The sequence below is a fragment of the Saccopteryx leptura genome, chromosome 3 (assembly GCF_036850995.1).
Source record: "Saccopteryx leptura isolate mSacLep1 chromosome 3, mSacLep1_pri_phased_curated, whole genome shotgun sequence".
Taxonomy (NCBI): Eukaryota; Metazoa; Chordata; class Mammalia; order Chiroptera; family Emballonuridae; genus Saccopteryx; species Saccopteryx leptura.
Genome location: NC_089505.1, coordinates 173,657,087 through 173,673,998, shown reverse-complemented (window position 1 = coordinate 173,673,998; position 16,912 = coordinate 173,657,087). Strand labels below are relative to the sequence as shown.

Below are 16,912 nucleotides of genomic sequence, written 5' to 3'. Positions count from 1 at the left end.
ATCTGATTTGATCAAAACTTCGGGTAAGAAAGAACTGTATAATCTTCCCATACAATATAGCAGACAAAAGGCTGCTTTCTAGGACAAACTTACAATATTTAGACAGCCTGCAACGAACCAAGGAATATAGTGGAGGTGTTTTGCTTTCAGCCTGTGAAGAATGATTCATGGTAAAATTTGGCACTTAATTAATGCTAAATGAAAATAAAGTTTAAAATCTATCAAGGAAGTTGAGTACTAATTCTTTCTCACATTTAAAGGATTTAATTATTAATGAGGTAATAAGTGAGGTGGCTCTTACATTTTTCTATTCTTATTACTCACTATAAAGGAAATTTTTTTTTTTTTTCTGAAGCTGGAAACGGGGAGAGACAGTCAGACAGACTCCCGCATGCGCCCGACTGGGATCCACCCGGCACGCCCACCAGGGGCAACGCTCTGCCCACCAGGGGGCGATGCTCTGCCCCTCTGGGGTGTCGCTCTGCCGCAACCAGAGCCACTCTAGCGCCTGGGGCAGAGGCCAAGGAGCCATCCCCAGTGCTCGGGCCATCTTTGCTCCAATGGAGCCTTGGCTGCGGGAGGGGAAGAGAGAGACAGAGAGGAAGGGGGGGGGGGTGGAGAAGCAAATGGGCGCTTCTCCTATGTGCCCTGGCCGGGAATCGAACCCGGGTCCCCCGCACGCCAGGCCGACACTCTACCACTGAGCCAACCAGCCAGGGCCTATAAAGGAAATTTATGATGCCTATAGAGTAAAGGAAAATATATTTGCGTGGTAAAAGATAACTCGTGTAATTGAGGCTAGTGAATGTGTTAAAGAAGAGATGAAACTTTTACAAAAGGAGTTAATGTTATGAATCATAGGAAAATTGATAATTTTTAATAAAGATCAATCTACTTAGATTTATCTTTGTAAAAATTAAAACCTTTTAATGTTTGTTTTGAAGATAATGGTTATTATCTACCATACTACCAGAGGGAAAGGAGCAAACGAAGCCCTCGGAACACAAAGATTACAGTCAGATTTCTCGACAACCCAAATTACAACAGGAATATCCGCAAAAAGGATCCTGTCCTCCTCTTACACTGGTGGAAGGAAATAGTTGCAACTATTCTATTTTGTATCATAGCAACAACTTTTATCGTGCGCAGACTCTTCCATCCTCATCCTCACAGAGTAAGACATGTTTTTTTTTGTTTTTTTTTAATTTAACTTTATTTTTTTAATGGGGTGACATCAATAAATCAGGATACATATAATCAAAGATAACATGTCCAGGTTATCTTGTTGTTCAATTATGTTGCATACCCATCACCCAAAGTCAGATTTGTCCTCTGTCACCTTCTGTCTAGTTTTCTTTGTGCCCCTCCCCCTCCCCTTTTCCCTCTCCCTCTCCCCCTCCCCCATAACCACCACACTCTTATCAATGTCTCTTAGTCTCACTTTTATGTCCCACCTACGTATGGAATAAATTTATTTATTTATTTATTTTTTTGTATTTTTCTGAAGCTGGAAACGGGGAGAGACAGTCAGACAGACTCCCGCATGCGCCCGACCGGGATCCACCCGGCACGCCCACCAGGGGCAACGCTCTGTCCACCAGGGGGCGATGCTCTGCCCCTCTGGGGCGTCGCTCTGCCACGACCAGAGCCACTCTAGCGCCTGGGGCAGAGGCCAAGGAGCCATCCCCAGCGCCCGGGCCATCTTTGCTCCAATGGAGCCTTGGCTGCGGGAGGGGAAGAGAGAGACAGAGAGGAAGGAGGGGGGGGAGGTGGAGAAGCAAATGGGCGCTTCTCCTATGTGCCCTGGCCGGGAATTGAACCCGGGTCCCCCGCATGCCAGGCCGACGCTCTACCGCTGAGCCAACTGGCCAGGGCCTGGAATAAATTTATTTCAAAGTATTGGGAGTTTAGAAAACTAATGGGGGAAGTGCTAGGGGTACATTTAAGTTTTACTGTAAAATTTTTGTTGTTCGTGTGCTGTTTCCACTTCCGTACCCCTCAACCCATTGCAGCCTGGCTCCCTCCATCATCCCACTTCCACTTCCCCAGGGAAGTGCAGTAGTTTGTGTTCTTATAATGCGTTTATTCTTCTCAATACTATTTATGTATTCTTCAGTGTTACTTTATGGCCTCAGATTGTTAACTAACTTTCAGTGGGCTTTGGACTGATAGTGATTTCCCCACCTTGTCAGCAAAGGAAGGAATCTGAAACTCAGTGTCAAACTGAAAGTAAATACGACTCTTTAAGTGGAGAAGCTAATGATGGCAGCTGGAATGATATTAAAAACTCTGGCTATGTATCACGGTGAGTTTTGTCATCAATGTGTGTGTGTGCTGTAGCTTCTGGTAGGGGCTGTTTTGGTCACGGAGATGGCCTCTAAGATAAGATCTTGTTTAACTGGCTTTTTAAATGTGTAAATATGTTAATAAAACATGAGCTTAACCTCAAGGAACTTAAACTTACTCAAAGTGGTATGTGCCCTAAAATGGTTAGAAATAGAGTGTTACAGAAGTTTAGAATTTCAGGCACCAAATTGAATTTTTATCTGATAGTGTAGTTGTTGAGGGGTCTACCATGTAGCCGGCTCAGCATTAGTAATACTAATAATAATTGTGTTATTAGATTATGGTATAAATCTCCATACGTTACTTAATCCTCAGTTATTTATTTCATCTTTATTTTGTCTAGAGTTAGAAGCAGGAGGATGGGGGACAGATACCAATAGGATAGTTCATTTTTAAAAGCAGAAGAGGTAAGTGAGTTGCCTGCAAAGCAGTCAGTTTAAATATACTGCTCACAAAAATTAGGGTATATTTCAAAATGAATATGAAGCAATAAAAAAAAGCATTTGATTTTCTTTTTAGTAAACAAGAACATCAGAAAAGCAAACGGCAAGTCAAAGAAAGTTGATTGATTATGCAAATGAGATGCAAAACCAACTTTGATTTCATTGGTGAAAATGCACTATACAAAAGGCTAACAGTACTGGAGTCTCTGCACAGTCCCTGATCCCCTAATTTTTGTGAGCAGTGTAATTGGAGAGTAGATGAAAGTGGAGCCTCTGGGCAGGCAGTCTGTCCTACGGGCAGGCTGTGATGCTGCTTGTGGTGCAGGAATGTGCTGTGGTGTGGTTCATGTTTCACGTCCCCTAGACTGTCACTCCTTTCCTCTTTGTAATGACTTACACTTAGCACTTCAGTTCAGTGAGGATAAGGAAAAGATGTGGAACCTTTCTGCTTCATAACTATGGTGACGCTTTTATGACACAGCTGAAATGTGTGATATTACACATTGAATTACTTATCCATATTAATACAGTGTGGATGCAGCTGAAATGATCAAAAATTGAAAATTTACTGTAGTCAATTTGTTTTAACTACTAGTTCCTCAAAGTAAAATATACTAGGTGACTAACAAGTGGTAAGGGCTCTAAGACCCTTACTAACGAAGACACTGACGTGACAGTGGCCAGCAATCTCAGCAGGCTGTGAGAGAGAGAGGGAGGGTGCAGGGGCCCAACCCTCCTGACGGGGACTTGTTGTGGACAGTATTCCTTGTTCATTGAGCATCTATTGAACAGCTATGTGAAGGACAGTGCTCAGGCTGTGGGAGGAACAGAAAGTTGGTCTGGTCTTGGAGGAGCTAAGCCCATGGGGAGCTACACTGGGTAAAATATAAAAGTACCAGGAAAAGCTCTACGCTAAGTGACCAGCACTGGTAGTGGTGACTTAAGAGGGCATCAAAAATGAGGTCACATTTTAATTGAACCTTAAATAGTGAGTAAGTGAGAAGGAGCTAGAGATGGAGTAGGAGTGAGGTGTGATGCTTGTAAGGCTGTTGTGAAGAGAATTAGAGTACTCTAAGACTGAATAACTTAATTTTCCTTTAACTTTATTCATTATGAAGAATACAGCTAATTGTTTTTGGACTGCAGAAGCTCTATGTTAATACTGAATGTATGTTGAGTGCCTCCTATATTCTAGAATCTAGGCATTATTAAGAGAACGAGTTCTGGCTTCAGTAATGAGTCCCATCCCAACCTTGTCATTTATCAGTTGGGACTATAGGCAAAGTGGTACGTGTAGTTATAGAACCTATAAGCATATATGTGTAAGATGTTTCTCTTTTCAGAAGATATGTCCATTTTCATATGGATGCTTTCTTTAATATAGGAAGGAAAGTCAGTGGGCCCTGCAGGAGTAGCACGTGAACTTCTTGGGATTTTGCAGTTGGGAAGGTGGACTTGTACTGAAGGACCTTGACTAACTAACTATTCTTAGGGGTACAGATTAGTACTCTTAATTCTCCATGAAGGTGATTGTTTCATGGAGGTTTGGGATCTATTGCCTCTCCTCCTTAACTCCATGTTCTAACCAACTGAGCAAACTACTAAATTAACCTGAGTGTGCACATCATGAAGTAATAAATTTAGCCTTATAAGTGATATCAAAGATAATCTAATTAAACTCTTCCCCTATATGGCTGGAAGAATAACTTCCACAGCATTCCACAGGTAAATGAGGTCAGGCGCTAAAGGGGGAAACAGGCTGCAGTGTGAGGTCCGGCTGTGAGTGGCAGATGGTGAGTTAGCTTCTGTCCGAGTTCCTGTGGCTGTGAGCCTACTGACTCATGAGGCAACCAGCCAGTTTCAGGCCATGTTGGTTCCTAGAGCAATTTCTGGCTTGAGAAGTACTGTACTTAATTATAATAAGATTGATTAAATTTGTCCTGTAAAACTTACAGGCACTGTCATAAGATTAAAATACATTTTGAATTGAGTACAGGTGGTGAAAGGTTAGAGAATTCAGGATAGACTATTTTAGTAGTTGGTGGGAATTATTGGATAGGACAAAATAGTATACTTACTTTAAGACCAAGTGATTAACAGATGATTCCCAATGAAGCAGAACCTTTCGTATTTTTTTTTATAAATTTCCTAGGAAAATAATTAGAATGTTTTTGCTTAGTTTAGCCAAAGAGAAGAACAAAGAGTGCTATTAGTAGAATTTATACTCTTTATTAAAATGAGTTCTATGAGACTTACTGAATTTATAAATTTTTTTTTTTTTACAGGGACAGAGAGAGAGAGTCAGAGAGAGGGATAGATAGATAGGGACAGACAGGAACGGAGAGAGATGAGAAGCATCAATCATCAGTTTTTCGTTGTGATGCCTTAGTTGTTCGATTGCTTTCTCATATGTGCCTTGACCACGGGCCTTCAGCAGACCGAGTAACCCCTTGCTCGAGCCAGCGACCTTGGGTCCAAGCTGGTGAGCTTTTTTTTTTTTTGCTCAAGCCAGATGAGCCCGCGCTCAAGCTGGTGACCTCGGGGTCTCAAACCTGGGTCCTCTGCATCCCAGTTCGACACGCTATCCACTGCGCCACCGCCTGGTCATGCTGAATTTATACATTTTTAAAGATTTTATGTATTGATTTTACAGAGGTGAGGGGTGGCAATGAGAAATACCTGCTTTACTCTAGCTAGCTGTTCATTGGTTGCTTGTCATATGTGTCTGGACCAGGCAAGCCCAGGGTTTTGAACTGGTGACCTCAGTGTTCCAGGTGGGCGCTCTATCTACTGCGCCACCACAGGCCTGGTTATATATTTATAGATGTCATAAAATAACATTGATCTGATTATTACCATACTACAAAATTTAAAACTATTTAATTAATATTTTTTAGCTACCTAACAGATTTTGAACCAATCCAGTGCATGGGTCGTGGTGGGTTTGGAGTTGTCTTTGAGGCTAAAAACAAAGTGGATGACTGCAATTATGCTATCAAGAGGATCCGTCTCCCCAACAGGTATCGGTGGTAATCTAGTAGATTTGCAGTTAGTGCTGTGTAAGCAAACCTCATGAGCAGTGTGTCCTTTTTACTATGTTCCATAGAGCATAGTCAGAGCCCACAGAAAACAGTCTTTGACCAGAATCTTGTTCTAAGTGCTACTACGTAATCAGTTGTCTAAAAGATATAATCAACTTTGGTTGCTCTGAATCTTTTAAAATGTGCCCTTTTTATTTTTAACAACTCAGAATTTTCCCATAGTGAGTGTTAATAACTATAGATTTTAATACATAGCGATATTTATTTACCTGTTTATTTATTGAAAGAGAGACAGACAGACAGGAAAAGAGAGTGATGAGAAGCATTAATTCATAGTTGTGGCACCTTAGTTGTTCATTGATTGCTTTCTCATATGTGCCTTGACCGGGGGCGGGGGCTCCAGCCAAGCCAGTGACCCCTTGCTCAAGCCTGGGTGTCACCTCAGTGTCCCAGGTTAACACTCTAACTACTTCGCCACCACTGGTCATGCTGCATAACACCATTTAAAAACAATCTTATCTATTTATTTTGGAAAATAGGGAAAGTGTTAAAACCAAAATTATTTATATCTTCTCTAACCCAGTAATAAACCATTATTAGCATTTTAGAATATTTCATTTTTTTTCTGGCTGTAAATTTATTTAATTATCAGTCTAGTAGTTTCCTCTCTTGCTTTCTTCATTGTATTTTCAGCATTTTTCATGTTATTAAGAGTATTTTATTAAAATGTTAAAATAGGCCCTGGCTGGCTAGCTTAGCAGTAGAGCATCATTACAGCGTGTGGAAGTCCTGGGTTCAATTCCCGGCCAGGGCACACAGAAGAAGCACCCATTTGCTTCTCCACCCCTCCCCCTGTACTTTCTCTCTTCCCCTCCAGCAGCCAAGGCTCCATTGGAGCAAAGTTGGCCCGGGTGCTGAGGATGGCTCTATGGCCTCTGCCTCAGGCGCTAGAATGGCTCTGGTTGCAACAGAGCAACACCCCAGATGGGCAGAGCATCGCTCTGGGTGGGCATGGCGGGTGGATCCCGCTTGGGCACATGCTGGAGTCTGTTTCTCTGCCTCCCTGCTTTTCACTTCAGAAAAATACAAAAATAAAAATAAAATGTTAAAATATGTTAAAAGTATTTTGTAGCTGGATAGTTTGTACAAAAAGTATTTTGTAGTCTGGTTGATCATGTGCTGTCATATGTTTAACTGTTTGTTATTGTTAAACATGTAACTTTCCAATTGGTTGTAACTAAAAGTAACATTGAGGTGTTCATCTTTTACATAAACATTTGATTACATCACTTTCCTAGGGATAGATTCCTAGAAGTCGAATTTCTGGCTCAGAACAATGTTATGCTTAAGATGATACACTTTCAGAAATACCTTCCTTTCCACATATTGTAGAATGCTCCTATGGATTTTTAAAAAATTGTTATTGAATTTATTTGGATGAACTTGATTAGTAAAATTATATACGTTTCAAGTATGCAGTTCTATAGTACTAATCTGTATATTGCATTATGTGCTCACCACCGAAAGTCTTGTCTCCTTCTGTCACCATTTGTCTCCCCTTTACCCTCTTCTGCCTCCTCTACCCACCCTTCCACTGGTAATCACCAGACTGTTTTCTGTGTCTATGAGGCTGTTTGTTTTTGCTTAATCCCTTCACCTTTTTCACCCAGCCCCCCCAACTCTTTTTCTAACAGCTGTCAGTCTATCCTCTGTATCTATGAGTCTGTGTCTGTTTTGTGCATTTTATTTGTTAGATTCTACACATAAGTGAAATCATATGTAATTTGTCTTTCTCTGACTGGCTTATTTCACCTAGCATGGATAATTGCCGGGCGTCCTTCTAACAGTCCTATAGGTAGGGACAGAGGAATGAGATGGTTTGAGTACTGTGGAACTAGTTCCTTTCTTTGGCACATAATTTTTGAGTAGTTTAAGTATTTATAGGAAAGGCTTCTGTGCTCAGGAACCTGTAACTATTTGAGACATTTGTATATATACTCAGGTAATCCCAATACAAGGAAGATCCTGACCCGTGACTTACCTAAGTGAATAGCTTCTCCTGGAAAATAGTGCAAGTGTAGCTGAAAGGCAGTCAAGGAAGTCAAGGTTTATGGAGGCAGTGACATATGTGCTGGGTGTTTAAGAGCAGCCTGCCCCTCAGTACACAGCTATGGAGGGAGGGTCAGCTAAGTCCATGAAATGGCCTGAGCTAAGGCTCTAGGGACACACTCAGAGCTGGTGGGAAGAATAGTGAGTGTTCTGGTGAGGGCTGAGCAAAGGGTAAACAGGGGGCGTGTGAAAGAGAAGATGGAAAAGATGGTTGCTGCAGCACTTTAAATGCCAAACTGCCTGACCAGGTGGTGGCACAGTGGATAGAGCATCAATGTGGGATACTGAGGACCCAGGTTTGAAACCCCGAGGTTGCTAGTTTGAGCCCAAAGGTGGCTGGCTTGAAGCCTGATATCGCTGGCTTGGTCCCAAGGGCACATATGAAAAAACAATCAATGAACAACTAAAGTGCCACAACTACCAGTTGATGCTTCTCATCTCTCTCCTTTCCTGTCTGTCCCTGTCTGTCTGTCTCTTTCTCTGTCTTTTCCACACACAAAAAAAGTCAAGCAAAGGAGTTTAGATTTCATTTCATAGATGGTTATGCCTCTAGGCAGCATGACGTGATCATAGTAGAGGTGACTCCGCTGGTGGTTTGTAGATGGCTGATAAAAGTAAAGAGTCAGAAACACCAGTATTTGTTAGGAAATTTATTTTTGCAAAAGTTTAGTCTTAAGATACAGAACATGAGTGCAGCAGCAGGGTGGACAGAAAGGAGTTGAAAAAGAGGAGCTGATAGGTTTTGGTAACTAACTGAATGTGAGGATCTAGAGCAGGGGTCCCCAAACTTTTTACACAGGGGCCAGTTCACTGTCCCTCAGACCGTTGGAGGGCCGGACTATAAAAAACACTATGAATAAATCCCTATGCACACTGCATATATCTTATTTTAAAGTAAAAAAACAAAACGGGAACAAATACAATATTTAAAATAAAGAACAAGTAAATTTAAATCAACAAACTGACCAGTATTTCAATGGGAACTATGGGCCTGCTTTTGGCTAATGAGATGGTCAATGTCCGGTTCCATATTTGTCACTGCTAGCTGTAACAAATGATATGATGCACTTCCGGAGCTGTGTGCGTCCTGTGTCACCGGAAGTAGTACTGTACGTGAGCGACCCTGCGCTTTGCCGCACCGCCACATATAGTACTCCAGGAGCACAGGATGCATCCGCTTACCACCAATGAAAGAGGTGCTCCTTCCAGAAGTGCGGGGGGGGGGGGGGCGGATTTTTGGCCTCAGGGGGCCGTATGTGGCCCGCGGGCTGTAGTTTGGGGACCCCTGATCTAGAGGGTGACAAATTCAGAAACACACCAGGATTCTCAGAGTAGGGACAGAAACAACAAAGCCTGGCGGGAAAGTGGAAGTCTCTGACCACCTCCTGGGGAAGGAAGGGGCTATCACTTGTACTTACATTGTTTGATAGTGGGATCCCTAGAAATAGGAGATGACATCCATCAGAAGAGCTTTCACAGGAAAAAGTCAAATCCAAATGCCTTTTCAGTTTAACTTCATTGCCCAGAACAGTCCATGGTTGAGGCTTGTTTTAAACGTGTTAGGACAAGCTTTTTGGACTGTAACATGGACCCTGTTTGGTGGTCAGTCTCCATCACCCTGAACTGTGATACTGTGCTCTGTTTTCTGAATACTTGACTTTGTATCTATTTATTAAAAAACATTAAACAATAGCCTGACTGTGATGGTGCAGTGCATAGAGCATCGACCCCTGGGATGTTCAGGTTGCTGGTTTGTAACCCTAGGCTTGCCCTGTCAAGGCACATACGAGGAGCAACTACTATGCACTGATGCTTCTTCCTGCTCCATTAAAAATAAAAGAAAAATGAACAAACAAACATTAAGCAATAATCAGTAATCTTTATAGGTCTATAATCATCTATTTTTAGTGAGCCAAGAAAGCTTCTTTTTGAATGAAGCAAAAAATGTGCTTCTAGCATTTATTTCTAGAACAAATAAATTAAATACCAAACATTTTTTTAAGTACTACAGAACTTAATATTGTCTTTTTAGAATTAAGCCATTAGGCTAAATCATCAATTTCTAATTTTAGATCTCAGAGAGACCTTTATTTTCTTTCTGATTATCAGGTATGATCCCTCTTTCAGATCAGAGCCACCTTCAGTGTCTCCTCTTTTCTCTGTTTCAGGGAGTCGGCTCGAGAGAAGGTCATGCGGGAAGTGAAAGCATTAGCCAAGCTTGAGCACCCAGGAATTGTTAGGTATTTCAATGCTTGGCTGGAAGCACCACCAGAGAAGTGGCAAGAAAAAATGGATGAAATTTGGCTGAAAGATGAAAGGTAATGTTCTTAGACATATATTTAAAATCTAATACTTTCTTTCAGGATAGTTTTTTTTGCTTATGTAAACTATTATTTCTATAACTTTAGAGATGATTTTTTTTTTCCCCTAAAGTGAGAAGCTGGGAGGTAGGCAGACAGACTCTCACATGCGCCTGACTGGGATCTGCCGAGCATGTCCACTAGGGGGCAATGCTCTGCCCATCTGGGGCGTTGCGCCATTGTGGCCGGAGCCATTCTAGCACCTGAGGCGGAGGCCATGGAGCCATCCTCAGCGCCCGGTCCAACTTTGCTCCAATGGAGCCTTGGCTGTGGGAAGGGAAGAGAGAGAGAGAGAAAGGAGAAGGGGAAAGGTAGAGAAGTAGGTGGGTGCTTCTCCTGTGTGCCCTGGTGGGAATTGAACCCGAGATGTCCATACCTGGGCCAACGTTCTACTGCTGAGCCAAGCGGCCAGGGCTGAGATGATTTTTTTTTTTAAGGAAAATAACAACAGATTACTGTTCTCTCTCACCGTGTTTGGAACATTCTCTAGTCATTTGTTAAGTGAAAGTTCATTTAATATTTAAACATTATTTTTTTTCCTATATGTGCCCTGACCGGGACTGAACCGGCAACCTCTTCACTTCAGGATGATGCTTGCCAAGCTATCCAGCCAGGGCAGATTTTTTTTTTTTACTCCATCTCATTACTTTTTTCCTTTTAATTGGTGGTTGCCCCTTTACATTTAGTGTGATTATTGAGGATTTCCAATAGCCGTTTTTCCTTGTAGTTCTATATCTCCACTGTTCTTTTTACCCTTGTGTTTCTGTATGTTATTTTAATTTGTTGGTATTCTGTGATTTAGTCTCCTGTTTCCTCTTTTTTATGTTGTGTACCTTAATAAGTTCTTCAGCTCCAGAATTTCTGTTTTGTTCTTTTTTATAGTTTCAGTCTCTTTGGTGAAGTACTCCTTTTGTTTGTTGATTTTATTTTTGAGCTCTTTGAATTGCTTTTCTGAGTTTTCTTGTATCTCATTGAGTTTTTCAGAACTGCAGTCTTGAATTCTCTGTCATTTAAATCACAGTCTTTCATGTCTTTTAAGTTTATTTTCTGGAGATTTTTCATTTTCTTTCTGAACTCCCTTGTTACCCGGGTTATTTGTTATGCCTGATAGATTATTTTTTCTGCTGGGTATTTTTGGGAGTGAAACCTTACTATTTTTTTTTAAAGTGCAGTCATTCCTTGCCATATCACAGTTCACTTTTCATGGTCTACTGTATCATGGATTTTTAAACTGTATATATCTAATTTTGTATCGCAGATTTTTCACTGTCTTGTGGGATTTTGTAGTATATAAGTATTTTTATATATTTATTATTTTAATTATTTTTGTGGTAAAATAAGCATTTTCTAACCTAAAAATTGAAAATAATATAAAAACTTAATTAAAACATATTAAAAGAATATTAAATCATCATCATCTTCATCATTCAAGTTGTAGTGTATTTATTGGTGAGTACCCACATAGAATTTCATAATGTTGTTAAAATTACATAGGTTTAAGAGTAGAAAGTGTTTAAGAGCATAGGAAGTGTTTATAAGAGTGTGGGAAAGGTTTGTTAGAGTGTGGGGAGGGTTTATAAAGCCCTAAAATATATATAAATAATAAATATAAGGTTGCTACTTTGCGGATTTTCACCTATAGTAGGTGTGTTCTTGAACCTAGCACCACGATAGGCCAGGGATCACTGTATTCCACTCCTCACTTGTTTAGCAGGGCTTCTTTTGTTCTCCAGTAGGTGGTGCTGAAGCACAAGTTTTTATTTTTTCTTACCTGCACTGCAGAGGTGTTCAGGATTTTGTAGCATGGTACCTCCTTGGTCATGGAAAATGCCCTGAGTTCTCCTAGGAGTGGGAGTTGCCCTTATGACCCAGTTGCCTTGGTCTCCAGCACTACACCTGTGAGGGATGGGTCTCTAGGCCTGTGTGTTGCCACTGCTGCCTTCCTGTAGCCAGAAGCTGTAGGCAGAGCTGCTATCTGAGCTGACACAGCTGCTACCAGGGCCCATTGGATGTATGGGGGATGGGGTTGGTAGTGGGAAGCAGGTTCAGGTATCTGTGGATTTTTTCTTTTTCGTGGGTTTAGTTGCAATGAGTACAGACCACTTAGCCTGGAAAGTTGTTTCTGACCTTTCGTGATCTGGCAAGTGAGGATTTTATAGTTGGGAAGGCCAGAGGAGGAAGGGGAGGGTAGGTTCCTGCATCTGTGCAATCCTTTTGCTGATGGTGGGTGCTGCTCTGTGCCGCTTCTCTGCCCCTACCCTGGTCAGCATCAGCATGTAGCGGCCCCCTAGCCCCAGTTGCTGTCTCTGTTTTTTCAGTTTGTCCAGTGGGGGTTACACCCTCACCCTTCACTGGTATTGTGTCAGCTGGGGCTGCAGCAGTGCCTATCTCTGTCCTTCCTCATGCCTGTTCACCCAACATGCCCCCACCTTCAGAGCTCTTAGACATGTTTGTGTGTTGAGCAGAAAATTTCCCATTGTTTGAATTATAGCTGTCCACCTTGTTGTAATTTCAAGGGGAGAGACCCGAGGTCCTCTTATACTGCAATGCTGCTGACATCACTGATCCAGATCATGAATTTTAAAAATTTTTAGTAGATAGGGCTCTATGAATTGTAATTCACTGAGGGATTGACAGTGGCTTTTCTCAGTAAGTAATATTATATGCTTTTTTGTATGTATTCTTAACTTTTTATTGTTTCTTAGTAGTTAACAATTTATGACCCCTTTTTAAAGTAGTTTTAAACTATTTGCAGTTTAAAATGCGTAAATTTGTGTAACCTGATGATAATTCCTATATTAAAATATGCCTGCGATATGATCGAAGGCCCTTTACAAACTACTAACTGAGAACTAAAGGGAAGCAAGCTGCAAATAGACTGAATTCTGCTGGAGCAGAATTCCTGCCTTAAAGTACCAAACACAGCCCTTGTCACAGTGACGCTTGTTACAGACTCAGCCAGTAGCCACACCATGGAAGGATCACGTGAAGTGGCCTCTTGACTCCAGACCCTGTGAGCCTCTGCCCTGCTTTGGGCTGGGCTTCAGGGTCATGGTCACCGAGGGTCCTGTCCTGGGTTCTCCTTTAGTATTTTGTATTTTACATCAAGACCTTGGCCACTCCTGCATGACAATCCCAGATAATAGTTCTAAGTATAAATTAATGTTTTAAATTAAGTGTTTTTAGAAGGAATAGTGGAATGTGATGTTCTTTGTTTCATATCATGTTTTTATTTTAATCTATATGTCTTTTGTGTTTTGGTAACTGGCTTTACTGTTGTTGAAGCTTTTAAAACAAAGAATGTATTTCACATAGTTTAATCAACAAATAGTTACTCTTATCCTCTTGTATTCCTGCCACTTTTAGCACAGACTGGCCACTCAGCTTTAGTCCAATGGATGCCCCGTCAGTTAAAATACACAGAATGGATCCTTTCTCTACAAAGGAACATATAGAAATCATAGCTCCTTCACCACAAAGAAGCAGGTCTTTTTCAGTCGGGATTTCCTGTGACCAGACAAGTTCATCTGAGAGCCAGTTCACTCCACTGGCATTTTCAGGACCGGACTCTGGAGACATCAGTGAGTCCATGGGCACAGTGTACAAACTCCAGGACAGTTGCCTTACAGACTGCGATGTGGAAGGTGGTACTCTGGACGGCAGTGAAGAGGGGCACTCCTTTGAACTTTGTCCTTCTGAAGCCTCTCCATATGTCAGGTCAAGAGAGAGAACCTCCTCTTCAATAGTGTTTGAGGATTCAGGCTGTGATAATGCGTCCAGTAAAGAAGAGCCCAAAGCCAGCCAGCTGCATGTGGGCAACCATTATGCTAATAAACTCACTGCCACCGGGCATTCCAGTAGCAACTCTTCTTCAGAACCTGCTTTGTCTGTTTCTCTTCCAAGACCTACTACGTTAAGTCTTGGTCTCAGTAAAAACACCGCACAGAAGCTGCAGCCCAGCTCCCCGAAGGTGTACCTCTACATCCAGATGCAGCTGTGCAGGAAGGAGAACCTCAAGGACTGGATGCACAGCCGCTGCCGCCTGGAGCAGCGGGAGCGGGGCGCGTGCCTGCACATCTTCCTGCAGATCGCGGAGGCAGTGCAGTTTCTGCACGGCAAGGGGCTCATGCACAGGGACCTCAAGGTCGGTACTTGTGGACCCTCATCGAGGGTGGCAGTCTGACGTGTGCAGCACTTGCTGTATTTGTCAGCTTTTAATGGACGTGCCCCTGAGAGCTGAAGACTATACACGCATCAGGAGGAGAGGTCTGGGAGCGTAGCCTGAAGGGGCCCGCTGCAAAAATAAGAAATCCCAGGATTTAAAAACCTCAGTCAGATTGTGAATTCATTTTCTCATGTTTATGTCCATTTTATAGTAAATAGTATTCCTAATCTCCTGAAGAAAAAAAATTATGTAAAGTCCAGGGATACCATTTTCTATGGCTTTGAATAACCCTGGCACAGCCTCCCACAGGGTCCTGGAGGAGAACACTGAAAAGGGACACAAGTGACAGGAGATGCACAGGTGCCTTCCTTTGCCAGCTCTGAATTAGGGCCAGTGGTAGGCTCTGGGGAAGGGTGAGAAGCTGGATGATGAAGGGTTGCAAGTGGTTAGCCACGTGATTTTTATAGCTTTAAAACCTTTCATTCTATTTTCAGTATATACAATATTGAATATTCTAGCAATGCATATGCTAAATTACTTAAGATTCCTACTAAAACATGCAGTATTTCTTCAGTGTGTGCTTCTTAAATAAGTATTTGGAACTTTTATTTAACTAATTTCTACCATAGTCCATGTGCTCAGCATGATTATCAGAGTAAACATAGATGTGTAATGAATACATAAATACTTCTCTGCCTGACCAGTCATGGTGCAGTGGATAAAGTGTCAACCTAGAATGCTGAGGTCCCAGGTTCTAGCCCCGAGGTTGCAGGCTTGAGCACAGGCTCATCTGTCTTGAGTGTGGGCTCACCAGCTTGAGTGCAGGGTCGCTGGTTTGAGCATGGGATCATAGACATGACTCCATGGTCGCTGGCTTGAGCCCAAAGGTTGATGGCTTGAAGCCCAAGGTCTGGTCCCTCCCCTCTTCTCCCTCCCTTCTTCTCCCTCCTCTCCCCTTCCCCCTCCTCCTCCTCTCCCTTCTCAAGGAGGAGAGATAGACAGACTCCCCACATTTGCCCTGACCAGGACCCCGCCCCCTCACAACCCCCATCTGGGACTGATGCTACTTGAATCAACTGAGCTAACATCAGGGCTGATGTTCAGACCAATTAAGCCACTGGCTGCAAAAGGGGAAGAGGGAGAGAAGGGAGAGAGGAAGGGGAAGAGAAGCAGTTGGGTGCTTCTCCTGTGTGCCTTGACCAGGGATTAAACCAATGCTCTATCCATTAAGCCAACTAGCCAGAGCACTTTCTTATATTTTCTATGTAGCAAAAGAAATTTCAAGGAAATTAATATTCCCTTTAGTTTTCTAGATATCAAAAAATTTAGTCTTTGGTGAAGGTAAATTCCTTTTAAAAATTTCTAGTGAACCATAAAAAAATTCCCCCAAGAGTTTTGCTCCTAGTTGAAAAATCTCTGCGTTCTTTTTTTTCTGACCTAAGCCTCTGAGCTCACTGTGAACCCTCCCAGCCCTCTCACTTTTTGTTCTATGGCCACATTTTTGTGACCTGCACTCTCTGGCCCCTAATTCTTTAGACTTAATTTTAATCTTTTCTTTTCTTCACTCAAGCTACACTGGGTTTTTCTCAGTAGTTTAAATACACAGTGTCCTCAAAGAACCTGGTATTTCTCCTTCATAATCCTCACCATAGTTATATTATTTGTCCTCTAGTTTCCACAGAAGCAGAAGCCATGTCTGTCTGTCCACCTATTGTATCTTTGGCACAATGCTTAATATGTTCTGTACGCTCATATAATTTTATTTTGAATATTCTCTTGTTTGCCACCAAAAGCATTTATAATAATTTAATCACAAAGGAAATTTATTGGCCTATGTAATCGAACTTGCCCAAGATTCAAGTAAAGCTTTATCTAGGATCACGTGATGTGGTCAGCTTGTCGTGTGTGTGCCCCTATCTCCCCCGCCCTATTTCTTGTTTCCACTTTCAGGCAGGTTCTCCCTTCAGTCCCAGGACAGCTGCTAGCTATTCTTAGGGCTTTGTGTTTGTAAGTCTTTTGGAGGCTTGGGGAAAGTACCTCTTTTCCCTGCTGTTGACCAGAGGCCTGAGTTTCCTTCTAATTGATAAGCCAAGGACACAGACCCATCCCTAAAGCAGTGCCCTGACCAGGGCGGTATCATGCTGGAGTTTATGCAACCTCAGGGGGTGTAGCCCTGAGACACTGCACAGTCGGGAAGAAGGAAGCTCCCAGAGTCCAGTTAGGATGCTTCTGGAGGAAATTAGGGGGGTAGACACTGGAGAGCCTGAAAGTTAACATTAATTAATTAGTTAATTAAAAAGTCCTTTACAGTGTTCAATAAATAACACCAGATGGTTGGGGGAAGGGAATGATAAAATTTAAGGCAGCATAGTCTGTTTTTGTCTCTCATAAAGTCATTTGTGGGAGAGCAGGAGGTTATTACTGCAGGCTTTGGTCATGTGCGGTAAC

At 42.2% G+C, this 16,912-nt stretch overlaps 1 protein-coding gene across 1 annotated transcript in view; it reads left to right on the top strand.

Moving 5' to 3' along the window:
• The window catches only part of EIF2AK3 (eukaryotic translation initiation factor 2 alpha kinase 3), an 87,901-nt gene that overhangs the window by 50,862 nt on the left and 20,127 nt on the right, over nucleotides 1-16,912 (top strand). The window contains exons 9-13 of the mRNA XM_066376891.1: nucleotides 945-1,174; nucleotides 2,193-2,305; nucleotides 5,687-5,809; nucleotides 10,108-10,257; nucleotides 13,666-14,443. Of these exons, the coding sequence (XP_066232988.1) occupies nucleotides 945-1,174; nucleotides 2,193-2,305; nucleotides 5,687-5,809; nucleotides 10,108-10,257; nucleotides 13,666-14,443 (1,394 nt within the window). The remainder of the gene's footprint in view (nucleotides 1-944; nucleotides 1,175-2,192; nucleotides 2,306-5,686; nucleotides 5,810-10,107; nucleotides 10,258-13,665; nucleotides 14,444-16,912) is intronic.